This window comes from Zonotrichia albicollis, chromosome 1 (genome assembly GCF_047830755.1).
Source record: "Zonotrichia albicollis isolate bZonAlb1 chromosome 1, bZonAlb1.hap1, whole genome shotgun sequence".
Classification (NCBI taxonomy): Eukaryota; Metazoa; Chordata; class Aves; order Passeriformes; family Passerellidae; genus Zonotrichia; species Zonotrichia albicollis.
In genome coordinates this window covers 16,632,629-16,660,182 of record NC_133819.1, presented here as the reverse complement: position 1 = coordinate 16,660,182, position 27,554 = coordinate 16,632,629, and the positions used below count along the sequence as shown (strand labels likewise).

The 27,554-nt window shown below is 39.3% G+C and overlaps 1 protein-coding gene across 6 annotated transcripts in view; it reads left to right on the top strand.

Annotated features, from left to right (window-relative positions):
• The first annotated feature begins 1,306 nt into the window (after positions 1-1,306).
• ACBD5 (acyl-CoA binding domain containing 5) overlaps positions 1,307-27,554 on the top strand; it is a 30,541-nt gene continuing 4,293 nt past the window's right edge. Inside the window, exons 1-13 of one of the 6 annotated variants that reach the window (XM_074534600.1) lie at positions 1,307-1,325; positions 1,754-1,919; positions 3,033-3,153; positions 4,618-4,690; positions 8,282-8,393; positions 8,522-8,554; positions 18,902-19,039; positions 19,753-19,953; positions 20,678-20,784; positions 22,786-23,062; positions 24,390-24,592; positions 26,107-26,157; positions 26,439-26,548. In XM_074534600.1, the coding sequence (XP_074390701.1) occupies positions 1,844-1,919; positions 3,033-3,153; positions 4,618-4,690; positions 8,282-8,393; positions 8,522-8,554; positions 18,902-19,039; positions 19,753-19,953; positions 20,678-20,784; positions 22,786-23,062; positions 24,390-24,592; positions 26,107-26,157; positions 26,439-26,548 (1,502 nt within the window). In that variant the 5' untranslated portion in view covers positions 1,307-1,325; positions 1,754-1,843. Of the gene's footprint in view, positions 1,326-1,446; positions 1,566-1,606; positions 1,920-3,032; positions 3,154-4,617; positions 4,691-8,281; positions 8,394-8,521; positions 8,555-18,901; positions 19,040-19,752; positions 19,954-20,677; positions 20,785-22,785; positions 23,063-24,389; positions 24,593-26,106; positions 26,158-26,438; positions 26,549-27,554 lie in introns of those variants that run through there. The other 5 variants (XM_074534594.1, XM_005480339.4, XM_005480340.4 and 2 more) reach the window with 5 other exon arrangements.

Here is a 27,554-nt window from a genome sequence, read left to right as displayed (position 1 = left end):
CATAAAAACATCTATTAACAATGCTAATTAGTATTAAATATGAACACTAAAATTAATGAGTCATTTGTGATATGTTCTCACAAAATGTTCGTCAGTGCTCAAAATTTGCCTCTCATTTACTATTTCATGCTTGTGTCAGAGCATGATGATACTGATTATTTTGGGCTACTTCAATTGCCTCATTCTGGATCTGCAGATCTTACACCCTCACACATCTTCAGTTCAAAGAGGGCAGCTTCTGTTTCTGCACACAGACATTAAATAGGTTGTCATTTGCATCTCTTCTAAAGCCTACTTCCAGTGAAAGTCTGGGAACATTCATTATAAAAATGCAGACTGCGTTTCTCTTAAATCAATTAAAAGGCAAACATCATTATAGATTGTCTCGGATAAACAGAATTTACACATCAGCTGGCTTCACAAAAGGCTCCTAATTTTGTTATTACTTTTGAAATTAACTCCTTGCATGCTCAAAGAATACAGAGACCCATTTATCTTCAAAAAGCACTTCTCTTTGATCTGAGCTTCTGTCATTCCTACCTTCATGGATAAAAAACATGATAGATCTTAGTATGAAGCTCACAAGTACTTTAGAAATCTAGCACTCAAAATGAAAAATGCAGAGAAATTATTCTGTAACATTCAGGAGTGGAGCAGTGCTCAAAACACGGGTTCATCATTTCCCCAGTGTGGGGAATCCTATCTGAACACCTCTGGAATTGTCAGCTTCTCTCCAGCAAAGCTCTCCCCAGGCCAGCTGGCTGCTGACCTTGTAGAATGCACTAGCTCAGCAGAGCTGGGGCTGATCTGCTCTAATTCCCTCTCTCTGGAGCTTTTCTTTCCCACCAGAGGGCATACACTGTGAGCACACAACTGCCTTCAGAGGAATTTAAAATATATATTGTGTACTAGATAAATGAACTGACTGAAATGCCAAGTTTTTGGACTCAATTCCATTCAATGGGGCTGTTAATTCATCCTGTTGCTCACTGGGTAAATTATTCCATTTGCTACAAAAGCAGTTGGTTTAGCATACTTTTGTTTGACTTTGCAGAGTGCTGGATGCACAGCGCTTTTGAATAAGGACATTCATTTATAAGCTACCGAGCTAACTGTGCTGGTATTCACCCACATCTCTGGATACCATGGAAATAGCTGCTCCCTGGGTTCTAGGCATGCCTAAAATTTTAATGGAAATAGGAGTCATTCAAACTATTTCAAAAAATGTGTCTACAGTGGTAATTTAGGCGAATTGTGTGTGACTAGGTGCAGGTATGAGGACGGCTGTGAGGAGGGGAGGCAGCAGCACAGCAGGCTGCCAGGTGGTAAGTGCCCTGTAGATAACTGAGGTCCATAAAACGGGTGGAATATGGCAATGGCACGTTTTCAAATTTCCCCGTATTGCAGCAATACAAGCAGAGGGGAGAGAGGGGAGGAAGAGGAAGGAGAGACAAAGAAACTACGTTTCCCGTCGTGCCCCCGCGGCCTCGGGGCGGTGCGGGAGGAGGGAAGGGCAGGGAGCCGCTGTGGGAGACGTAACATGGGCGCCTGAGGCCGGGGCGGAGGTCGGGCTGGGCTGGGCTGAGCGCGGGGCCGGGCGGGGGTGAGGGGCGAGGCAGGTCCGAGGTGCTGGGCCGGCTGTCCCGGCCCCGCCGGAGGGGAGGGCGCGGGGGCGGGGGCCGAGGCCGAGGCCGGTGGAGCTGGGACTGGGGCTGGGTACGGCCCGGCTCCTCCCGGCACCGCTCCCGTGCAGGCGGCTGCGGCGGGGGCGCTGAGCTGAGCCGAGCCTGCCCCGCCGGACGCGGTCCGGCAGCCGAGCAGGAGGCGCTGAGGGGCCGGGGCCATGGCCGAGACCGGCTCTCTGCACGCCACCAGGTTCGAGGCGGCCGTGAAGGTGATCCAGAGCCTGCCCAAAAATGGTGAGTGCGGCGGGAGGGTCCGGCGGCAGCGGCGCCATCGGTACCGGGCGGCTCCGGGAGCGGGCAGGGCCCGGCGGGCCGCGGGGGCTCGGGGCAGCGAGGCCGCCCCAGCAGCCCTGGAGAACCGCTGCAAAGCTCGGCATTAGTGCTGCTCCCCGCCTGTCGGGGAGCCCCGGGCTCGGGGGCCTTCTGAGCCCTGCCAGGAGCTCCTCAGCCGGGCGCCTGGACCAGGGGATCTGTCAGCTCCCCGCGATCTCAGCCTCCCTGAAACCCTAAAGTTGCTTTAACAAAGCTGTTACCGTGAGTTCCCTCTGCTGAAAGAGTTAACAAAATGGAAAAGGAAAAAAAAAACTTATCTTTTTGATAAGAGCTATGATAATTTTAAAAAAACCATTTATTACATACACCATTAATTCTGGTGTAACGTAAAATCGGATGTTTTTGCGGTAAATGTCACTGTAAGCTTCTAATGTTTAGAATCCAACCTCAAGCTACTTGATTTAGTGGATTGGTTATGAATCTTCCCTGCTAGCTGTTAAGAGTTTTATATTTACATTTTTTACCTCTACAAAAATGTGTTCCACAAAGGAAGAAGAGGAAACTAAATCGGGAGGTACAGTGAAACTTTTACTGAAAGTTGTCAAATACCTGAGGTAAACAAAAACACTGCAGAAGGCCGTGGTTTGGGTTGTGTTTATTTGGATTTTTTGTTTGTTTTTTAGCTTCTGGAGGCTCGCAGTAAGTTACCATTTGTTAACAGTAAAGTGACTTGCACGATACTTTGTTTACTTAGAGCCAAACCTGTCTCTTTAAACTGAGTGAAAGGACATCGGCTTGATGTTACTTATTACCTTTTTTTATTCTAATTGTGGAGTTTGACCTTAGCAGTAGGAAAGGTTATAGTCCTTTAAACTCCATCTGAAACTTGCTGTTTGTATAGTAAATATTTTCAGTGGTGCTGGTTTTCAGATAAATGATGTGAAGATGTTCTCTGTTGACTTATACTGTACTGCTGTAACAGGCTGCAGGCTGTTTTGTCACAGAACCATTAGGCTTGTAAAATACTAATATTCTTGATGACAATTTAATTGTATTTTAAAATGTTTTCACTAGGTTCATTCCAGCCAACGAATGAAATGATGCTCAAGTTCTATAGCTTTTATAAGCAAGCAACCCAAGGACCCTGTAACATTCCTCGACCTGGATTTTGGGATCCAATTGGTAGATACAAATGGTAACTTTTCATGAGTTGTTGTTTTGGGGATTTTTTTTTTTGTAATGTTCAGAGTGGAGATGTTTAGAAGAGTAGCACTTGGAGAAAGAAGCTCTCTAAACGCTTTCTTTTTTAAATAAAAAGAACATTTATAACCTTTGATTCTTGAATTAGTTTTCTGTTTTATTCTGACTTTCTAACTCAGATAATTGATCACTTCTGAGAGTTGCAGGTGGAAACATTCCCTTGGATTATGCAGGTGGGCAGGTTTTTCTTGGGCAACCACCATCATGGTACCTCTGCAGTGTTTATCCCATGTTTTACAATGAAGTCTTAGGTGCTCTGAAGAATAAGTGATGTGGAGGAGTGTCTGGAGCTCTTCCTTGAGTTTTCTTGTGTGATGTGAGCCTGAAGTAAATAAGTGCTCACTGGCAACCACTAATACAGCTTTGGGCTCTTGATGGGGAGGTTGGCTTTATGTCTTTCTGGTTTGTCTGCTCAGTGGCAGGTCTTCCCACTATCTGTGTTTGCCTTGGCCTGGGAAGAATTCTTATTCACCAAATTGCCAAGTTCTCTTTGAGAAGCCAATGTGAAGGTTTTGCTTGTAATATTTTAATGATAATTTGTCCTAAAAAACAAATATTATCGTTGTCTTTGTGGTTGTGGTATTCTAGGGAATCTGTGAAACCATTATTCCTAGGACTTTTTTTTTTTTCTCCTCCCTTCTTCCTCATCCTCCCCAAGGCAGAGTGCAGTGGATAGACTAGGGCTGGGAGCTTTCATCCACCTGGCTGGTTGTAGCTGGAACGTCAGCCACCAACCTTGGTGGTTTTCTATGAGTGGGACAAGTACTCTGAAATGTCAAATAATGTGTGAGACTGAGGAACTGTTTTATTGCAGTCTGTGGTTTGAGAGATGCCTTGTGCAATACTGGTAAATTTGGATAGAGTTTGCTGTCTTGCAGAGTTGGAGAGGGGAAGATTTTATTTAGGTCATAAGTAGCTGCTGTGGTAACTATTTGCCTTCTAGGTTGATGTGTCTGTCTTTCCCCAGCTGCTAAACTCAAAAAGGACAGATTTTCCTTGTAGCTTATTCTACCTCAGTGACAGCTGTTTGTAAGTGCTGGCTGAGGTATCTGGGTCTGTTTGTTTTATACAGCACAGGATCTTAAACTCAACTTAGTCAGAAGGCTAGTATGTGTGTCTTTTATCTGGGCTTATTTACAACTTACTGGGTACATAATCACAGATAGTCAGTGAGGAACTCTTCAGTCCCCAGTCTGTTCAGTTCATTGCTTCTTCTTCCACTGTGTGATTATCTCAGCAAATTATATATTTGTACTTAAAAATTAATGTGAATCATTCTTGCGTTTTACTTGTATCAGAGTAACTTTGGACATTACATAACTGACCTACTTAAGGCCAAGTTGAAAAAAATCCAGTTTGCCCTGAAGATACTGAAGGTGTATGTGACTTTCTTTCCTAGGGATGCATGGAGTGCCTTGGGAAACATGTCCAAAGAAGAAGCCATGATAGCTTATGTTGATGAAATGAAAAAGGTATGTTTACTAAGGAAGAGATTTTTCTAGAAAAAAATGTTCCAGAAATAGAGGAATGTGAGGGGAGTCTTGCTGACTGCTGCTGCCAAAGCTCCAAATGAGTTATCTTCTATGTGAACTTACATTTCAGTACTATGCTGTTTGGCCTGTGGGGAAAAGAAAACGACAAAGTTCCTTGAAAACACAGAATTTGTGTTGTTTTCAGAGAAACATGAGAGCTCTAGCTGATACAAAGCTTAAATGACAAAGCTAAAGAAAGTGAAATACTGAAGTAATGGTAAAGGGGGCATTAAGGAAAAAAAAAACTGTACTGCACAGTGCCTCAGTTCTTAGAGCTGAGAGAGGTAAGTGATCCTTATTCTGGAAAAGAGACTAAAACAACTTTCCAGAAGAAGTTTAGGAGAAAAGGTCTCACTCTTATGACTGAAGACAGGAATATAATCCAATATGTAAACCTAATAATTTTCTATTTTTCAGGAAGAACTCAGCAACCTGAATTTTCTGTACTTGTTACAAAAACATTCCATGAATGTTATAGTTGCAGTGAAACTATTAGCATTGAGTAATGTGCTCTGTTTTCAAATAGATGTAACTTGTAAGCAGTCACAGTTATCATATTAAGCAGGAATTGCAGCATTAACTAAAGTAAACAGAGTTAAAAGTTTCATGGCGTTTCTTAACTAACCCTTTTCACTGCAGTCTTTTCTCTGAAACTTTTAGAGATTACTTTTCCAGTTTAAAGATTATTTGCTGTCAGTCTGAACAAAACCATAGTTGTAATCTATTATTATAATGAGGTTTGAGTCAAAGGAAAAATGTTCTACTCCAAATACACTTGCTTTTTCCTGAGGCCACTATCTTGGCATCAAACTCTGTATCTATTTAATGGGTGATACAACAAAAATTTTTACTAGGCAAGGAGCTGGAGTCTGATTTATGTTCTTTTTCCTGTCTATAGTTCTGGTAATTTAGTTCCTGCTGCTATTACTGTATCTGCTCTAAACTGGAAAATAAGCAGCTCCAGAAAACCCAGAAGGCCAAATACTGTTTGTTTGATTAAAAATCCCACTAAATTTAAACAATTCCTTTGAATGTGTGCCACAAGGTTAAGTCCTTCATTTCAAACCTTGAATTCAATATGTGTGATATTGCAGTAGATTACCTTATGGGTTTTTTTTCAGTGCAATAACTGGTTTGGTCAAGACACTAAAACCAAGTGAAACTGCAATGTTTGTTTTAAAAAAACTCTACTAAGACTCCTGTGAGGAAGTTTGCCTCCTTGACCCTAATGAACCATAAATATTCTGCTTCTGTGTGGATTATGTGTAGGGAATAAAGAGCAGATGACTTCCTGCCTTGCTCCGCTTTGAAACTGGGGAGTCTGTTTACCCTGCATTGGTGCTGTTTCAGCTCTCACATTTGGAATCCTAGCTTCTGCTTTTCCATCCCAATTGATTCTACTTGCAATGTCAATGGAAGTGCATTTCAGATGGATCCACTGGGTTGTTCTATCAGCACATACTGCACTAATCCTTGTGGACTTACTGTGGGCAGTCTGCTGTTGTCTGAGGGTGCAAAAACCCACTTGTATGCTGATATCTCAGGACTGTGTGTAAGGGTGTATAAGCCTGCCATATTCCCCCAGCCCTGGGGCATTCCCTGGCATTTGCACACTGTGTTTGGGCTATGCATGCATCAGATGACCCTGTTCCAAAATCCCAAATTTGTTTGGGGTTTTTTTCCCTCCTTAATGTTGTAACCTTGAAAATCACAGTTGGGAATGTGTCTGGGTGAGCTTTATGCTGATGAGAGATGAGCACAAATGTATTATTTTTAGTTAAAATAAACAAAATGCGCCCGAGCTCAGACTCAAGGTTAGTTTGTTTCAGGTTGCATTTCTGAAATTTATTTTGCAATGCTGTTTAAATGAATTTGTTTACATTTCAGATATATTGTTTTCTTATGTATTACAAATAAGTGATATCTTAGCATGAAGTGTTAACACTATGTGGTGTTTCTAATTTAAAACATGAGTATATATATGAATTGTGTGACATCCAAGGAAAACAGTAAATCAGGGTACATAATAACTTATTTTTCACTTTGAATTTTTGAGGTTGCTTATTAAGCTTAGTGGCTTTAATAAGCAAGCAGTTACTTTTGCTGGTCAAAGTATTTTCTCCTTATGTGCTCACCTAAAAGCTAGCAGTTAGAAAGAAATTATAAGTGCTATAAGTAGCACAGAATATATTGAGGTCTGTTTAGAATACATGAAGGGCAGTAATGTGCAGACATCACAGAAATGCATCTGTGAAGCAGTTTACAGAGCTGACTAGAGAAATAACTGCATAACAAATACAAGTCTTATTCTAGAAAAGACTTCTTTCTCTCAATGTTATTGAAACGAAAAAATCGGCAATCACAAAACTGTTCCATCTGTGTTTCATATCCAGCTCTCTGTATCCGAGTATTTCTCCCTGACAAAGACAGAGTGAATTACATACACTGAGCAGATCAGAGAAGTGGCAGTGAAGCTGCAGGTTGATAGAATTGTTGTCTCTTGGTATCCTTGACTGGTTTGCAAGTGTTGACTTGCCAGCCTGGAGCTCCTGCTCTGTGCAATAATGCTGCGGCTTTTGCTTCTGCTGCTTGCTGGTGTGCTGGGTGCCTTTGAGCAGCATGTTCTGTGGCAGCATGTACCTTCATCTGTTGCTTTCTTGGTGCCCTTCAGGAGGAGGAGGTGCACTGTAGCTGTTAGTTTGCTTCAGCCTGTGTTTTCACCTATAGCTATTGCTACTTTTGAAATATGATAACTAAAAATGTAGAGGATGAAAGAGGAACAAAGCTATTGGCAAAAAGGTTGTTTGAAAGGACTTAAACTAGAATGGGACAGTAATAGTATGTGCTTTAAAAACAGTATCCAACTATTGAACATCTTCTGTTTAATTTATTTTAGATTTAAGATTTTGCATTCCTATCATATGATCAAAGATACTGTGTTTTTAACTTAAAATGAAGAAATGCTCCAAATGACTTCAAGAGCAGAACTTGGTTCTAGTTTGTTCTTCTTCTAAGTGGATCTTTATGCTGTTTCAGTTTTGCTGTATTGTGCCCATTTTGTTGTTTGGGCTTAGAAGGGTTTGACAGTACAAAGAATCCTCTAAGACAAAAAAGTATTTCCGTTTTATCTTTTCTGTGGAAAGACTTGTCTATAAAACAGTTATATTGGCTAACAGCAGCCTGTTGAACTCTGAGATGGTTTAATTCAAAATTGAAGAAATAATGGGTTCCAAGGTTTACTAATAAATACTGTGTCAAGACTGTGTTTTAGTGTTGGCAAATGCATTAGCTCTCTCATCTTATCTTCATCTGAAAAAAAATAATATTATTTTAAGATTCCTATTCAATAACTTAGTTTTATGTTCTTTCCCCATAATTAAAAAAAAATAAACAAAAATCAGAATAACTAGTTTAATGACTTATTGAAATGTTACAGAGTTTTGCAATAACCAGCAGTTTTAAAATCAGTTGAAATGAATGAATGATTGAAATGCTGTTTCATAAGATGCTTCATGTCTTGGACTTGTGCAGATTCTTGAGAGTATGCCAATGACGGACAAAGTTGAAGAGTTACTCCAAGTAATAGGCCCGTTCTATGAGATAGTAGAAGATAAAAAGAACAGAGGATCTGACCTAACATCAGGTTCGGACAAATAACTTTCTTTGTACTACTAATAATCATAACTCAGCGGTTTTGGGGGCTGTTTTTCTGTAAATGATTTGAAAGCTAAATGTTGCATCTCTTTGTTCGTTCTCTTTGCTATATGGCAGTTCAAATGGAGAAAGTCTCTAAGTATTTGGAAGGTAGGAATAATAAATTATGTGTAAAACCATCATTTCCATTGTTCTGGTGCTGTAGGAATTTCCTGCTAACACTTGTGGCTTCTGGGCTTGCCACCTCATTAGGCTGGGTTTTGTTTTATTTTACTTTTGAAGTGATCAGGTCCAGGAAGGTGCACATTTAGTCCTTGTCAGCAGGCTTTTTGGGCTGCTGAAGGAAGCCTGAAGAAAGGAGAGTATTTAAAACAAAACAACTCTCCCAAGCAAATCTAATTTCTGCCTTTGCATTATGAAAATGAACAACTAATGTGTATTGATATGTTCTGGTGTAGTTGTGGATTGTCAAAATGAATACAGTTCTGGTAATCCAGCTCTGTCATCTAATCTGAAATGTAAAAAAAATTGATAATCAAACCTCATGCTTTTTAAAAAAATCATGGCTTCTCAAGTTTTCTGAGGCTCAAGTTCGTGAAGGGAATATTTAAATATTGTAAATTACTGATGGGTGGCAAACCTAGTGGTATCATAGCTGCATAAAACTCAGTGTGTTGATTTTTATTTAGCAATACCATTGTGAGAATGTTTTGATCATACCAATTATTATGTTACAGGTAATGTGTTCATAAGGCTGTTGTGTAAGTCTTACAGTTGTTTAAATCTGGCTTAAAATGATATTTAAAAACTGCAATGCAACAGGGCAAAACTTGAAACTGTTTTTAAAAACTAAATCCATTGCACATATAAATTGGTTAATGTCTTTAAGAAGCATGAGTCAACTGGTTAAATTGCCTTTTGTATGTGTTTTTTTTCCCCCTACCTTAAAGGAATGTGGTTTTATTATCAAGCCTCAGAGAAACAGAAATAATTTTTCATTGTTTTGGGTGAAAAGTAGGGCTAGAAGTTTTTACATGGCTATTTTGAAAGTGGGTGTGACTTTTTTCTCAACTAAAGTTGTGTATACTTCATGTGTGGGATGCAATAGGTTTGCCTGGCAGCTGGATTGGTGGGTGGGTAAGAGTATCAGTAGATTCAGGTCAGTGATCTGTGTAATAAGGATTTACTTGGACTTGCTGTCTGTGGCACAGTGCCAGAAGCCACTTCTTTAAACAATGACACAGAGAATCATGGAAGTTGAACTGTACCTATTTCCATAACAAATCTAGCATACTTGTTTTTTAAAGAGGCAGTTTAAACATAAGGCAGTGTAAGTTAAACAGAACAGCGGATTTCAGCTTTACCTTGTTCTGTAATAATTACCTTGTTCTGCAATAATTCTAGTGATATGTCATTATTCATGCTGCTTACAGGTGCAACACCTGATTATGCCATGATAAATTAGGACAGATTTTCATAAAGTTCCTTGTATGTTACAACTTTACCATTGCATTTAAGGTTTTGAAGCCCTTTCTTTGTTGCTCTTATCACTTCCCTGATTAAAAGTGAAGCTGGAAATAATTCTTATTGTTTACAGTACAGATACCAAAATATTCTGTAGAAGTATAGAAGCGTGATTACCTTCAGTCTTTCAGATACACAATAAAGAACAGAACCAAAGGGCCCAAGTCTGTCTGAGATGATGTAAACACTGGTGGACAATACTGTTAAAAATTGTGTCAGTTTATCCAGTCTTGTTTCTTTCCTCACCCCTAAACCCCTACAGTCTGTAAACTCTGCTGTGGAAGTTATGCTTTTCAATGGCAAGCAGTTTGTATCTTCTGAAATCTGGGACCCTTCTCTTGACTACCTTGCTTCATATTGTACCCCCATCTTCTGGTGCATTCTGTTTTGAGTTTGCCTTCCATTCTTCCATCAAATTTTAATCTGTATGCAGATCATTATCTAATTGTTTAGGAATTGTATGCCACTGCCTCAAAATCAACAGTTTCTTGAATTAGTGGAAGAGAATTGTCTGTAAGCTCAGTGTACATCAGTTATGGCTTGTGTATTGTCTCTCACAGATTGGGCTCAACAGAAAAGTACAGCCTTTTATCATTGCATTTCTAGTCTTTGTGGGTCTTTGAAAATGTTAAATACAAACCATTGAAATACTGCCTTTCTGAATCAATAGAGCCTGTGGGTCCTTAATAAAGAACACAGAAGTCTAACGTGCCAGCATTGAAATCAATGACTTGTAACATCTACTAGAAAAAGAGGACGAACTTACTGGATCCATGGGCTCCAAATACCCAGACTTGAATGTGTTGGTAAAGAAAGAAAAAATAAAGAATTCACTCCAAAAGGCTGAACAAATCTAAGAGTTATTTTGAAAGCATAAAAACTGGGTAGTGTTTGGAAAGGTCACCCTGCAGCTGTGTGAGAAGCTTGATTTCTCTGGAAAGCTGTGTCAGTAGTGTCTTTCTGACAGATATGAAGTGCTTCTTTACAGACAGAGTCATTGACAAATTATTTTTGGGTACATGATATACTGGACTTCAAAGAAGAAAGTGGGCTCTTAGCTGACATAGCACTGCAGAAGGGAAGAGGTAACCTGCAGCATTATAGAAAAGACTCTTGTTTGTAGCTGCTGGAAGAGTAGAGAGACACATGAGGTGGATAGGTGCTTTAGAAGAGTAGCATTTTAACTTTTTTGCACTTTCTAGTAAATGCACAAGAAATATGATGTCTAAGTCAATGTTAAAAAGGCAAACAAGCTTCAAAACACCATTGCTCAGTAAATGTGAACTTTTTAGAATGGGCATTCAAGTTTTCTTGTTTTATAATGGCTGAAGAAGCCAAAGGTGGGCTAGGATTGGCACCTAGTGATCAGATGTGGGCTGGAAAATACTGAGAGCTTCAGGACCAATTCATCCTTGAGAATGTTTGTGGATATTTTCTTGTTTCAGAATGAGAGTAAATCCAAAAAGGGGGCAAGGAAATCCCTATCTGACAGGCTCCTACACTAAGTTAAGGTATCTGAACAACTAAGCAAAGTATCTGGAAATTGTTTGCAGGTTGTTCAGTGGAATTTTTCTGTATAATCTTTCTGCTTTGTGAAAAGGCATTTAATCTGTTCTAAACTCCTACCAAATAAAGATGACCCTTTGCCTGCATGCTGAGTAGCAGTGGTGTTAGTAAACCTTTGTGACAACCAAATGTTGCCTCCAGTAACAAGAAGTTAAGTACTGCAGAGGCTGTAGGAAGTCTCAGCATTATTATACTCTTCCACCTTGGCTTCCTAAGGACTGTTTTTCTCCCAGCTGTGTTGCAGTGGCACCAGATGAAGGTCTGCTGGAGCAAGGTGCTGTGCAGTGCTGCATGTGCTGGTTTGGGGCAGTGCTGATGGCAGCACAGGCTGTGGAGGAGCCCGTGCAGGGCACTGCTTGTGTGAATGGCAGGAGCTGGCCCAGCTCACAGGCAGACACAGCTGTTTAACAACGTACTTGGTGTCTTCTTGCATTCAATATGGGAGCAAGGTTTAAAAGACAATACTCACTGAGGTCTGTGTGCTTTTAGAACGAGGAAACACTTGGAAACATTTGTGTTTCAGAGGCAGTAGTTAGTACAGGATCAGCTTGAAAAAAGTGAGTCTGTTCCTAATTACTATTTCCCAGGTAGAAATACTTTTCTTACTCTTAAAATGCAATATATTTTCCAACTGTGTTTCTTTATATTGTGTATGAGTAGTTTATCTGTTCAAATAGTTTTGTATTCTCAAAGACCATCTCAGGTTGTTTCCAGTGTCTTTGCTTCCTAGTGGGGCATTTGGTGGCTCTTTCTGCTTGTGCGTGAGCGTTTACTCTGAAACACCCTCTGTTTGCTTCATAAGTTCACTTTTTCATGGCTCTTTGACTACAAAGATACTTGGTTAACAGATTTCCTTCCCTTTCCTTCCACCTTTCTTCACTAGGATTTTTACAGAACTCAATGTCAATGAATGTTCTTAGTCATTCACAAGAAGGGGGGAAAGAGCTGAAATCTGTGTTGCTCTGAACTGCAGTGCTTTATTAGGTTCTGTTAGTGTCTGCACCACAATGAGGAGTTGCATTGAGGCAGGAGAAGCTGCTGGCTATGTGGGTGAGTGAGGTTTTTAAAATCCCATCCTTTAAACTTTTCTCCCCTTCTAGTTTTCAATTACAAATTAAGAGGTATAATCAAGATTACAAATGATATTCAGATAGGCTACTGTGAAACTTACTATACAAATACTTTTTGTTAAATTCTCAATAGTTTAGCCTTCAGAAGTATCTAGAACATTCTCTCCAGCATTTGCTGCAGGATGGGATTATTAGAGAAGATTAAGGGCTGGGCCAGCAAGTGCCAGTCAGTGGAGAGTCTCAGTGAGATGTGGAATCAGTGACTCAACAAGCCATGGCTTGTCCTGTTGCAATCTATACCTGCTTCATGCTTTGCACACCAAATCTCAGCCTCCTTTGTGAACTCGACTTCAAGCTGATGGCTTTGTCAGTGCTGTCTAACAGTGCTGGAAATGAGGGCAGAGCATCAGTGCAGCTCTAAGCCTGAGTATTTCAACAGCTCCCCTCTCATACAGAGAGATCAGAAAATGTATTGCCACAGGCTGAGCCGCAAAGTATCCAAATGATAAAATGTAAGGTTAAAAATAGTTTCTTTATAAGTGGAGGGAGCTATGAGATGTTTTCTTCATGGAAAGAAAATCCTGTCTGTATTGTGATTCATGCTGGGTTGAGTCAACAGTAACAGTTTTGGTGCATAATTGGTTGTTGAACTTGGATTTTTTCCTTCTGGCCACACAAGATTTCCCTACAAAAGGGAAAGTAAATGTCAAAAGCTCTTCAGATTTCATAATTTAGAAGATGTACCCACTTGCCAGATAATTCTGGTGTCTTATATTTTAGCTGTCTTATTGTAAAGATCTTGTGACAAAAGAACTGGAATCTGTATTTCTCAGAGCTCTGTTCTACAAAGACAAGCTACAAAGAAGCAGTGGATAGGAGTGTAGGAGGCTGGGGAAGGTCAGATATTGGTAGTCACATCTTGATTGCTGTCAGAAAAATACCCAGTGGACACAGTCTGGTGTTTTGTATTTAACTTTGTGTAGCAAAACTAATTAATTATAGCCTTTAAGATGCATAGAAAAGCAATTTATTTTACCTCTGAGGCTGTGCTTGATATGGGCTTTGTAAAAGGTATTTCAGATGGTAGGCTTGGTGTAGATGGCAGGAGAATATGACCTTAATGTTATTTCATTTTTGTTTTTTTTTCTGGTACAGGGCAAAACAATTTTTGATTGCTACAATTCAAGGCTACAATGTGCGTCTCAGCTATGTGGCCTTGTGTTGTTTTCAAGTATAATTCAGTTTTCTTTATAGGGTTCTGAGTTCACTGTGCTCACATTTTGTATTTTCTGGGACAAAACTCAAGAGTGAATAATGCTCCTTCCTAGCTGCCATGCAAAGTGAAAATTCCAAATGATGACTTTATCTCTTCTGCACAGAAAAGAGCTTAGCAAGTTTTGCACCTCTGGGGGGAAGTAGCACCAGGCTTGGGGACATCCTGGATCCTGGAATGATGTTACTGTGCTTTCAAGTTCCAACATCTAAGGAGCAGCTGTTCCTCATGCTCATTCTCACCTGATGCTGAGGTGCTGACCAAGCTGGCAAGGCCTGGATCGTTGGTGCTGTGTAACCGAGCTGTGTGTGCTGCTGGCCCTGGGCACCCAGGCCTTTGTGGAGCTTCCTGCCAGTGCTGGGAGTGCCTGTGCAGCTGCTGCTCTTCTGCTGGGCTTCTCTCTGCACGAAGTCCCAGGCACCTTGTCTCTACTGCAGAAGGCTGAGGAGCGGCAGGGAGGAGGGAAATGTATCCAAGTCAGCTCCAAAACTTGGTATCCTTATTTATATGGCACATATTCTGAAAATCCTTGGGAAAAGGTATTGGCAATATGGGTTGAGATGAGAAACTCCTTGGATACTGAAAAGTGTAAAGGTGTGGGATGACTAGTCAGTAGTCCTAAATACTGTACTTGCAAGTTAATATGAATGTCTGAGAAGTTGCTGTTTTCTCTGTTTGTTCTCATCCACAGACTATTGTTTTAATGTTTATTAATGGTAAATAAAGATGTGAGTATTGTTGATTAAATTTTTTTTTATTAAATACAGAGTCATCTCTTGTAGTGTAACAGTTTGAAAGGCACATGAGCAGAGAGACGAATGCTGACAAAACAAGGCTATAGTATTTTGGAGTATATTAAAAGAAAAATAAAAATGAGGAGAGGCCTTTCCTCTAATATTGTTATTGTAAAGTTTAGGAAGAATAAACCACCAAAAAAAAAGGAAAACTATATAGAGGAAGATGTGATGTCCCAGTATGTGGGTGCTTAGGGCGTACGTTTGTCAGAGAACTTGTACCTAATGCACTTAAATTTAAAAGAAATAGAACCATGGTAGTTAAAGTAATGAGTTTTAGATTTTTCAGTCTGTATTTCTTACAGACTCTTGTAAAATCTCTTCTTATTTGTGTTGGCTGCTTGTTTGAGTAGGGCAGAGCAGATGTTGTAGAGCAGGCTGGGCCTCAGAAATTTTCTTTGTAAAGAAGAAAATATCTTTTCAATATAGTGATATAGATCTATTTTTATATATTGTCCTATATTAAAAAAAATGCAAGGAAATGAGGGAATAAAAACTCTTGGTCTAGCTGAAGAGTTTATTGCTCCCGGATGCTTTTATGTACCATTTCTGTCTGCTGCACACGCTGCTTCTTGCAGTATTTGATACATCAGTTTCAAAATGAGGTGGGGATTTGTGTAACCAAGTGTATTGGAAACGGCAGAACGTGGTTGCACAAACTTGGAATTGAAGTAGGGAGCCTACTTGGATCAGTAACAAGCATGAAACATCAAGGGGTGATGGCTAGAAAGTAATTACAGTTACCTGATGATGAAAACAACTTTGTACAGCATGTAGACTCCTTGAGAATTAACATAAACACAGGTGTGCAGGGAGGTCCCTACACAAAGTGATACAAGTGTAGGCCATGGTTAAGATTTTGCCGCTATTGAGCAGATGTTATGGTATTTCGTGAAAACATGTAATTTTTTTTAAACAGTGAGGGTGTACACAGCTAGCTAAATGTGTTATCGCATCTTTGTGCTGTTGCAGGCTGGCTCCTGATCATTGGTATTATCAAATCATGTGAGAGGCTGTGGAACTTGTGTGAGGATGATACTGTGGTGTACTGGGCTAACCATCAGTACAGCTCTAGCAGTGCATGTTAATTTTGTTTAAGAATTACATGCCTGTTCATAAAACAAAAATACAAGGCATTTGAGAAAAACCTGCTAGGCAAGGTTCTTCTTTGTCAAATGACCTTCAAGCTGGGGCAGATGTACAGAGGCATTTAAATTCTGAACTCCCATCTGGGTAACAAAAACAGCCTTGAAATATGTGAAGAGTTAAAAATCACTTACTATTGAGAAACTTAGCCTCATTATACAGGTCATCGAGGAGAATTGTAGTGATGCCTTTAAAGAAACATATTTAGAATGGCTTGTAGGAAATTCCTTAATAGAGCTGATACTAGAAAATAAATATCTGGTGAAAGCTTGCAGAGAAGCTGCATGTTTGTTCTTCACATCCTTTCCATCTTGCTTTATTTTTGGTCAAATATTTCCTTCTATTTCAAGTTGTTGCTGTTACACTGCTCCTACTATTTAGCATTAAAAACCCCAAACCCCCACCACAGGCTTTTACGGAATAGAATTCCTTCTATGGCTAAAAAACAGTACAGCTTTGATTTAAAGAATTGTCACAAATATCACATTTTGATGTTGTATGTAGTGAGATGAAAATAATAAACCAAGAGGAATTCTATGGTATTTAAAGTAGGGCAACAGAAAAAGCTACTAACATTTTGCATGCAGTTGAAATGAGTAGATGAAATAAAGGGTTGAGGGGTGGCTGGGTGGGATTAGCACAAACCAAGTAAGGTTTTAAAAGCTAGCTTAACTTGTGAATATACATTCCTCAGGGAACAGCCATTAACCTACTGGCAGGGGATGTGGAAGTCACTGCTTAGTCTTTAAACCTGTCACCTCCAGGATTAAACTGATGATTGACCCTCATGTCTGGTTCCTTAGCAGATACTCAGAGCAGTGAGAATGGCAGCCAGCTGTGGGTTTACTGTGTAATAAAAGCAATTGGGGATGGAGCTGATGAGGATAGCAGGGTAAGGGTTCTGAGGAAAAGCACACAATTAGGCCTGGCATTTCAGGTGGCCAAACTCTGTACAGGGTTGTGTTCTTAGAGACTGCATCAAAGCAATGCCTCTTTGTGGTCTTTGGGAGCACTGTTGTTAAGAATGACTTAGTGGAAGAAATAGGATCCTGATGGATTTCAGTTGTTCAGGTGTCCTGTGATGTGATACCACAAATCTGTAATTGTTGATACATTCTCTCAGTTCCTCCTCTTATTTTAAATGTATGTAATAGATCACTCAGAAGTTTCCCCAGATGAATAATCTCCTTACTGCAAATAGGTGAAGAAAGAACATGCTTGAATGTTCAAAAACATTCCTTTCAAAAAGAAAATAAGAAAATCTTAGGAAAAGGCTTATGGTGTAGCTGGGGCTTTTTGCAGTGTCTTTGGTAGGGTGAGGAGCTTTACAGTTTTAATTTCCCTTCACAACTCAATGTTCCTCCTGGTCTTGTCTTTCCTGTTCACTCCCACGGCTGGGTAGGACACATGGATGATTGTGTCCCCACCCCCACGTTGTTAAAGGGAAGGGTGATGTGTCCCTCACAGTGCCCAGGGGGCTGTGTCTGTGCCTAGTGCTCATGCTGTGAGCACATAACTGCTGCCTTATCCTTCCTGGGCTGCTGCTTCTTAGAAAAACATCTTGAGAACTGGGATTCGCAATTCATGAAACACACTTGGGAGAAAATAAATAGAACTATGTTGGGATTTCTCTTTTGTGAAGCAAATTTCTGTGCAAATAAGTAGTGACCACCTATGAGGAGAAAATGAGCAGGTGCTTATATTCTTGTAGTGTACAAGACAGACAATTGCTTTTCCAATTCTCATTTTACAAAAAAGTAGGGGTTTTTTAATCTTCAGATAAAGAGATGGATTAAATCAATCCAAAGCAGTGATGCAGGGTGCCCACAGAAACATTACCTTGCATTAAAACTAAGGTGAACTTAATATTTAACATGTTCATTGTTACTATACAAGAAGTTATTTTACCTTTTTTTTTCTCTTTTTAAAGTGCTGTGGATAAGCTTGGAAATTAGAGAAATGTGGGAAGGCTCTTCATTGGAAGGTTAAAGTAGAAAAAAAACCTTAGCTTAAATTACCATGCAACAGAGAAAGTAGTGAAGCTGGTTTGGCAACTCCAGTGTAATTGGATATTATTTTGCAGTTTAATGTTAATCCTAAACGTGAGAATAAATCTTTCAAGGTTCTGATAAGGGAATGTAGAAATTATGCAAATGAAATGCTGTGGTGACAATTAAAACAGTCACATTTCAGCCTTGGAGCCAGCATGTAATCTGTGCAAGTGTCTCACAGAAAGTGTCCCCTCTTTGTACCTTTGTACTCTGTCCTAACATAGGAGGCTTAAATGATCATTTGGGTGTATTTGACCATAACTTTTTTTACAGAAAATGGTAGAATTTTCCTTTATATACTTCATCTTTTTAATGAATCTTTACCTTTCAATTTTTTGTACAGTTACAGTAAATTGTCATCCTTGGAGTGATCAAAGATGTGGAAAACAGGGATTTGGTAGTTACTTTGTCTATTTCAATATTTTTTCTTTAAATATTTATGAAAAAAATGATCAGTGTATATATTAATTTCATCAATTTTTTCACTGAAATCAGGGAATTTATTTCCATGTGTCATTTGTTAGGGGAAGATCTGTATAAATGTGAATGATCTTACCATATTTTGCATCTGCCTAAATTACAGCAGATGTGTAGAATATTATATTTACCTTATTCAGAATTCTGTTGTTCACATAATTGAATATGTTTCAAGATTTGCCTCTGAAATGTGAGCAGGTTTGAAGCATTTCAGCCCAAAAGGTAAATTCTGTTTAAACAGTGATTTCTGGGTTTAAAAGAACATGGCTACATCAGCCCCAGCTGCAGCTGTAACCTAAATACAGTAACAGGCTTGGTCTGAGACTCGTTTTGCAAGTGGCTGCAGTCCCTTCCCTGAAGGCTGCCCAGAGTCATTGAGAATATCTGCACCAGCAGCCAGGCACTCAGTGATGGGCCACAAAAGAAAAACATGAAACCAGTTAATAAAGAGCTTACAGAAATAAGTTGCCATTATTTGATAGGTCTTCTAATATGGACATACTTCTGTAGATCTGTGACTGATAGTTTTGGGGGTGGTAGTAGTGATGTGTGTTGGTTTCCTTTAAAATATTTTTTTTTCTTTGCTTTTTTCTTAGACCTTAGTAATGTTATGAATTCCACTCCAGCTATAAAAGCTGTAAATGGAAAAGCTGAAAGCAGTGATAGTGGAGCAGAATCAGAAGAAGAAGGGCTTCGTGAAGAGGAAGAAAAAGAAGTGCAGATAAATGGAAAAGGTAACTCTGTGTGTCCCAGAATTACTCTCAGCCACCTAAGTGGCAGAAAATACCAAAGTATCATGAATACTTTTTCAAGGGAATTAGATGGAAATATATGTGAATGTATATGTGAGAGGTGTCTGTGTTTCAGACTGTAATTCTAGGCTGTAAGAATTAAAACTAGTACAAATTTGCAAGGTATTCCATATGAACTTGCCTAGCAAGTTCTTTCAAAAGGTTATCTAAATATCTGTACCCTGCATTGTTTTGGGTTTTGTTGCCAGTGGTTTTTTGTAAGAGCTATGAATGGTTACATGGCCTGTAAGAGTAGAATTGAAAATTACTATTTTTTCTTCAGAGACAATACAACAGAACTTTCAGTGAGATTAATTTAGAGGGTGTGTAAAGAACTGGATGATGAAATAACAGCATATAGTAAAAACCAAATGCAATGACATATTTAGAATTCTGTACAGATGTTCTCCAAGGATATTCAGATTATTATTTAGTTTAGAAGAAACACCTACTTCAGATTTACTTACTGATGTTTTGAATATCTGCTCTTTTTGCTTTTTACAAGAACAGAACAATCCACACAAATGGGAATATAGGGGCATTACATTAGATACATTACACATACAGTCCCTTAGTAAGGGAGCTGCTTGAAGAGATGTGGTTGGAGCTATTAGGTATAGAGCTTTCTCTTTGCAAAGTTTTCTTTTCTTTTACAGATTATAAGAATGTGAAACCCGAACCAGCAGCTGCTAAGGATTTGGAAGGCATTGTTAGCAATGGCTGTTACAAGGACAGCTTTATCCCAGATATGCAGAATGGCATCCAGACCAAATCTGCCTTGAATGGCTTGAGCCCAGAGGAAGAAACAAATAAAATGGAGCCAAGCCTAGAAATAGCTCAGAGCGCTGCTCACCAAGGTATTGTCCTTCCAAGACTGTGTTTTCATTTGCACATGTTTTTCATGAAAAATATTCTTTTTATGGAAGCTTAATCCCAGGATTCAGAGACTAGCAATGGTGTCTTTCAGTTGCAGAAATCTGAAGACAAAATACTAAAACAAATTAATTAATTCCAGTTAAAAATAAGGCTTTCTTTTAGTATGTCTTACAGAAAGAAAGGGGAATTCAGAGACAGAGAGGGCTAAACCCACAGAAATAGAAATGTTTTCTTGTAATATCATTGTACTACCTATGCAAATACTATTTGCCTTTGAAAATGAATTTGTAGTAAAACAGAAGTCACCTATATCTGGTTTATCATTCTGAAAAGCTGAACATTTTATAAATGCCAGTTTGTTGAAACTGGGATCTGAATAAGTATTTTTAATACTAATGTAGCTTTAGCCAAAACTGCTTTATACTGAGCTTAGGAAGGAGAGGGTAATGAAAAAGGCAGAATTAAAATTTATAATACAGAAATGTCAATATAAAGTATAGTTTCACCACTAGCAAAAGTTTTCTATAATTTTTAAATTAATGTAACATCTTTATTCAGAATCCATGTTTAGGATGACAGTTGTAGGTAGAAAAATCATGAATTGATGCTCACCTACACATTTTAATTAATTGCTCTAGTCTTTGCCAGGGTGGCTCAAGTGGCTCACATTTACAAACCATGTGTGCTATCCCTCTTTCCCTGCAGGTGCAAGTGAAGAGAATACTGAAGAGATCTCAGCAGCTCAGCACTTAACCAGTGATTCAGACAGTGAAGTTTATTGTGACTCTATGGAGCAGCTTGGACTAGAAGAGGTAGGGGTTTAGTATTCCTGGGTGTATTTTGAAGCTGCTAGACTGCTTATTTTTTAAAGGGTTCCTCTCAGTCAAGTGAACATGGACATGCAGAGATGAATGATGTGGCTCATGCATGCTGTCCTTCTGTTTGAACTAGAGGGGTTTGTTCCTTTCATTGCCAGCATTTTACAACTTGGTTACTGCTAATCTAAAAGCCTGGAAGCCCTCAGAGAATTTCTGTGAGGAGAAAGCTTCAAAAACAACAGTACAAAGAAACAATTGTCAAAAAAGGAAAATCAATACAAAGAAACTAAGGCCTGTGTTCACAAATTAATGTAGGGTTTCATAATATGTAGGGACCAGAATTCAGCTATTTTTAACAAATGGGAAGTATCTTTGTAACAATTCACTTTTTGCTTGCCTTTTTTTCTGGCCTGATGACTTCTGCATTTGTTTCTTAGAATAAAGAAATAAGTGTTAGCAGGTGTCCTGTAGGCCAGGGCCTGCAAGTGGCCTTGGTCTAAAGAAGTGGGGTATTACAAGGATTTCTGTGTTCTTTTGTATTCTCTTCAGTCATAATGTACACCTCTGACTTCCCTATAACATGTGAGCACCACCTGTGCTGCCTTAGTTCTGACTGGATTTATGCTCCTGCTGATTACTACTCATAACTGTAATCTTTGGTGGCTTTCTGGCCTAGACCTTCTTCCGAGGCCCAGGTTAAGTGTGGGCTTTGTAGGTTGTACTCAGAAACCTCATTTCCTGATTCTGGAGAGAAATGTGTGAATGGTGCCTGGGATCAGAAAGGCCAGAAGCACTCAAATATTGCATCATTCTCTTGTCTGGCTCTTTCCTGAGTATGTAGGAAGTTCATTTTAACAAATCAAAATTCTGCCCAGTAATAAAACATGTTGGGAAATGTAATTTGATAGAAGTGCTGCAAGCTGTCTTATCTAGCTCATTTCCCAACCTTGTGTATTGTTCAAGCTTGTTTGAATTCTTTAATTGAAGCGGGTGGATTATTTGTCAGAGTTTCCCAACCTGCATGAGGAAAGTTCCAGTTTTGCACAAAGTAACTAAGGTATATGTAAAGAAATATACAGGTAGAACTACAGGTCAATCAGTTCAAACTAGAAGAGGTTCACTTAATAAATAAATACAGCTTGAATAAATACGGCTGTTTCTTGGAAAAGATGTAGCCAGCCCTCTGCCCTTCAGTTCTGGTGATCCAGAACTGCTATTTTATAAATTTGGGCAGCAGTTTCCATTTCACTGCCCCTCCTTTTGGTTATTTTGACTTCTCCATGAAGTTCTTTTTCAGCTGAGGTCCCAAAGCTGCTTCAACATATCCTTGTGCAAGGGCCTGACCTTGCCCTGTGCCAAGGGCTGCTTGAATCACCCATGCAGACAGCCCCAGTGCAGAACCTGAACAGCACCTGTGTCATCCTGCCTTGCTGTCTTCCTGCAGTAGCACCAGTTTTGAGTGAGAAGTCGATAGAATACTCTGCCTTTCCTTTGTTTGCTGTGAGGTGCAGGTGCAGCCAAGCTATTTGGAGCAGGCTGATGAAAGCTGTGTGCTCTCTTTGCTGTGAGTGCAAACACTGCCTGCCCAGGGCTGCTGACAGCATGGGCCTTCTGACCATGCCTCCCAAATTCAAGGGAAGAGGCCATTTCACTGTCTAGGAAGCAAAGCCACTTTTACAGGAGAAAATTGAATGGTTTTAGACATTAATGTTCTATTTTAGTAATTACTGAGTATTAATGTATGTTGCAAATGTCTAAAGAAATTCCTGTGGTATTACTGTTGTGAGATTTCCCTGAAACACCTTGTCAATCTGGAAATAACATTTAGACAATAATAAGTATATTCTACAGGAAAACAACTGCTCCCCTTAAAAGAAGTCTTAATTCTGGGCAAAGTATTTTCTTAATGTGAAAGTAAAGATGATATTTTTTCCTTTTTAATGTTTAACTGTCATATTTTACAGAATTTAATTACTTCCTAATGTTAATTTGTAGCCCTTGGAGATCATCACATCAGCTAAAGGATCTTTAAAGCATTCATCCCATTTCTTGGATGTAGATCACAGTCCTCTGTTAGAAAATACGGAATTTTCAAGGCGCACTTGCATGACTTATGGGAATCTCCAACCTGGAAATACTGGAGAGGGAGCAGCTGAAGAACAAGGTGAAGTCAAATGTGGAGGAGAAGATGGCAAAGCCAGTAATGGGGGTCCTCACAAGGAGAAAAAAGGTGGAGAAAAAGCAGATTTCTACAGTGTCAGAAGAGGGAGAGGTACTGTGACCCTGTATTTGTGTACTGCACTCTCCTCACTGCCATAAATTACTGGTGTCTGAGAAGCACCTGTCAGCACTGTCCAGTGGGACAGTCATGTGTACAGTGCTTCTGCTCTTCACAATAAAAATAGATTACAAAATACCTATTTTGTTATATAAATATATACACCCCCTATATAATAGTGGGTAACTTATACTCCAGCTGCTGCTTCTGGCAGTTGGGTTTTGGAAATGTAATCCTCAAAACCAGTCTGTGCCTGAGAAGAATTTCTTTAGAAGTTACATACTTACTGTTAAAATACATATGCATTTATATCTCTGTGATGGTTTGTTTGAAACCATGGAATGCCATGGAAAGGTATCAGTGACATATTGTTTTGTATGTAATTGGAATGTTAGCCACACCTTTGAGTGATTCTGATACTAGCCATTATGATTCTTAGAACTTAATTGTTCTTAATCACATAATAGCCCAGATGTTCAGTTTATGTTGGACCTCTGCACTTTTTAATTCCAGAACACTTCTGATAGTGTCACCTACAAGCAGCACCACATTCCAGTGGTAAGATCTGTAAAGTCAAGGATAAAATCAGTTTTTCTTGTAAAACCAACAAAAGGCAGAAAGTGTTTTATTTATATATAGCATGCCTTTTTGTATAGCACCTATAAGTAATCAGATGGAAAAATTAAAAAGAAAATCCAAATAAAACATTGGTGTTGAAAACTATTATAAAAAACATACTATAGTTAACTATTTTAGTTAACTACTGTAGTTAACTATTTCCTCTTGTCTCTTGTTGTTTTATTGAAGTTTGCTACTTACAGGCAGAAACATGACAGTGTTATGTTAGGTAGTGTTAGTTATGTTAGTTAGTTAGTTATGTTACTTAGTGGTAGTTGTATCTAGTTTAAGGCAGTATTGTCAATTTCAAATAATTATATTTTCTCCTCACTGTATTCCAGTGATCTTTGTTTTCCAGGTGGAGACTTTGCCAAACTTAAAACACATACTAAGACAGGTCTTACTTTTTACTAGGGCAGAATTTCCTGGTGAACTTGACTGGTTGTGTGTTAATAGCTTTTTGTAAATGATCTTGCAGTTCTAGAAATTTGGTTGATACTGTCACACTAAGGCTGTAGGGAAACATCTCAGATGGCATTTCAGTGACCTCACAGTGCTGCTGAACTGTCTGAATGTAGCCTTTGACGCGGAGTGCCACACTCCTGGGTGAAAACTGAGGGAGAAAACTGAACTTACGTTAAACCTTTTCAGTAGAGCTGTAGCCCATTCTGTGTTTGGTGTTTCTGTTTTTCCTCCCCCCCAGCAGGACACAGACTCCAGCCTTTGGGAGACGGCTCCCAGGGCGGGCAGATGGGCGGCGGAGGGGACGGCGAGCGCTGGGGCTCCGACAGAGGCCCCCAGGGCAGCCTCAATGAGCAGATTGCAGTGGTGCTGATGCGGCTGCAGGAGGACATGCAGAATGTCCTGCAGAGGCTGCATATGCTGGAGGCTGTTGCAGCATCACAGGTACTGTTCTTTGGAGTTATTTGATCACCTTTTATTAAATGTCTTTGGATATTTTTGTGCTTTTTCATTAAAATTTTTGGCAATATTTTCTTAAACTGTAAAGATATTTCAGTCACATTTTGTAGTTGAGTCCAGCTTAAAACTTCCTATTGATACTTACTCTTAGCAGTACAATTTGTAACTCTGGTATGTGTAAGCAAAACCATGCATTTTTTACCTAGAAATTAACCATATGTTACTTCACTGATTTCTGATCAGATTGATCTTAGCCATAGTTATTGATAGATATTACATGGGCTCTATATGGACACTCCACAGTTAATATTCTTAGTGCATGATCCCACAGAATTCAAAGCATTTTCAAAGAAAGCAAGAAATTATCTTAATCTTTCAGATGGTAAATGTTCACAGACAGAACTTCAGATTCCATTTTTCAGGATGCAAGAGACCTGATTGTTCATAGCTTTCTTTCCTCGTGAAGTAATCCAGCTTTATTGGAATTGTACATCATGTCCTCCTCCAGTGAATAGAACTCTTAAGCAAGTGTAGACATTATTGATACAGTGTTTCTTTTTTCTTCCTGTTTCAATAGAGCATGTTGTGAATATAGTTGAACCAGCAACCTGAGAATGTTTGGTTTTGTTTGACTTGCTGATATATTTTGATCTGCATGAGAATAAGCAAACTGTACAAGCAATATCCCATGGGATGCACATACTCCAAATCTAAGGCAGCCACAGAAAAGGATTTATTAAAACCATAATTTTGCTGCATCACAGATATTCAAGAATCTAATGTTTGGTTAAATACAGATTGGTTTTCTATCTCTGCCTGAGTAATAGAAGTAGTAAAGCATTCTTCCCCAGCAGTTCATGCTGTGCTTGCTGTCCTTACTGAAGGAGAAACAGAGGCTTCTGTTTCATGTTTACATAAATTAAGAAAGACCTAGAAAACCAGCAGCTTTGCTTTTGTGGAAGCACCACAATAGTGTGTGGGAATAGTCTTGATTCTGATACTTCCATTTTCAGGATTGCTTTGAAGACATGGAACAGAGTATTCTCTTTCCTTTATGGTGTTAGACATGCCTGTAGCTGTAGCCCAGGCAAACTAAAGCAGTGGCTGTGACCTTAGTAGAGACTGGTGTTGAGACATGCAAGCAGGCAAATTAAACTGCTGTGGTTTCTGCTCCGGGCTGGAACTGGGACTAGACCAGAGCTGAGAAAGTTGCAATGACAAGTGGAGCAGGGGAGCCTTCAAAAACTGTGAAGAGGTCCAATAAGTGACACTGCTTCATTTTCTAAGACACAGAGAAGTGATAAAATTACTATAAAGAGTAGTGGAAACATGAGAGGCAAGTTAGCAGCTATGTGGGATGGCATGGGGGTGGTTCTGTGCATTAAACTTGATTGAAAAGCCATCACAAGATGAAAAAACTCATGTTCTTGTTTTGTGAAGAAGAAAAATTTTAATTGCAGTTTCATTTTATACTTAAAAGTCTTTGTTTTTATTTAAAGGCAAAATCTGCAACACTACAGTCAAATTACCAGCCTGCCTCCTCTGTCAAGGTAAAATACTGTTTTTATGATGTGTAAAAAGTGTGAACTGTGAAAAAAGATTAATTTGAATATTTTATCTCTAGCTCTTGGTATGTGCTTTTTGTATTGTCTCTTCCTTGACTAGGACATAAAAAATAATCAGTCTGAGGAAATTACTTTATAGATTAATTCTTTCTTATGATCTTACTATTATTTTCTTTTGAAGTGATGAGAAGTATGGGATTGAATACGGGTGGTATTCAATATGTGCACATACATTGCTCACTGGAATTTTTTTCTGTTTTCCTTAGAAACCATCATGGTGGCCCTTTGAAATTTCTCCTGGTGTTCTAGCTTTTGCTATTGTTTGGCCATTTATTGCCCAGTGGTTGGTCCATGTGTATCACCAAAGAAAACGAAGGTAAGCATGTGCATTCAATTGAACACATACACTGTGTGTCACCTGTTTAAACCAGTAAGTGATATTATCATGTTATTTAGACAGGCAGAAAATTCTTTGCCTTGAATGTTTGTCAGTATGAGAAAGTATTGGTTAATTTGACTTTATGTGTAGTATGCTTTCTATGTGGCAATTTATGTTAAATCTATGAAATGTGAGGCAGGATAAATAATTTTGAGCATACACAAGTGGGTGAGGCTGGATAGCTTGGAAGCATCTCCATAACATTCTTTGATCCTCCCACTCCTCATATTTTCTTGAGCCATTTTCACTGCTTTTATAGGACTTCCTAGTCCCATTCTGTCATGAGAATTTTTTCTCCTATCACATCCTTTATAGATGTGCCTATCATATCCTTTATAGAGTGCCATCTGTCGCCTATATTTAACATTTACTAGCACCTTACTATCATATTTTTGTAACATCTACCTTGACTTCCTTCAGCTGAAGGGAAGTTGAACTCTGATTTTGCCTTTTCTCAACTCTCTAAGCATCAGATCAAGTGAGTGTTCTCTAGTTACTGTGTGCTTACTTCAGCCTCACACCTGGTTCTGTTAGCTTAGTATGCTCTTGGCTTTTACATCTTTCTCCTCTGTCAGACTGCAGAGAGTTTGCACACGTGTGTATCTTAGGAGAATTAGCAGAATCTGCTCTAGCTTTTTAATGTTTGCTAGTTTTCATGGTACAGTTTTCTCTCCTGTGGTTAATCACAGGAACACAGAGTAGCTGAGGTTGAAGGAAGGCTCTGCAGGTCATCTGGTCCAACATCCTTGCTCAGCCAGGGACACTTCAAAGCTGGCTGCCCAGGACTGTGTACAGGCAGCTTCTGATTGTCCCCAAGGAGGGAAACTCCACCACCTCTCTGGGCAGCCTGTGCCAGTGTTTCCTCAGAAATGCTCCAGACCTTTGATCATCTTTGTGGCCCTATGTTGGACTCTCCCCAGTTTGTCCATGTCTCTCGTGGCCA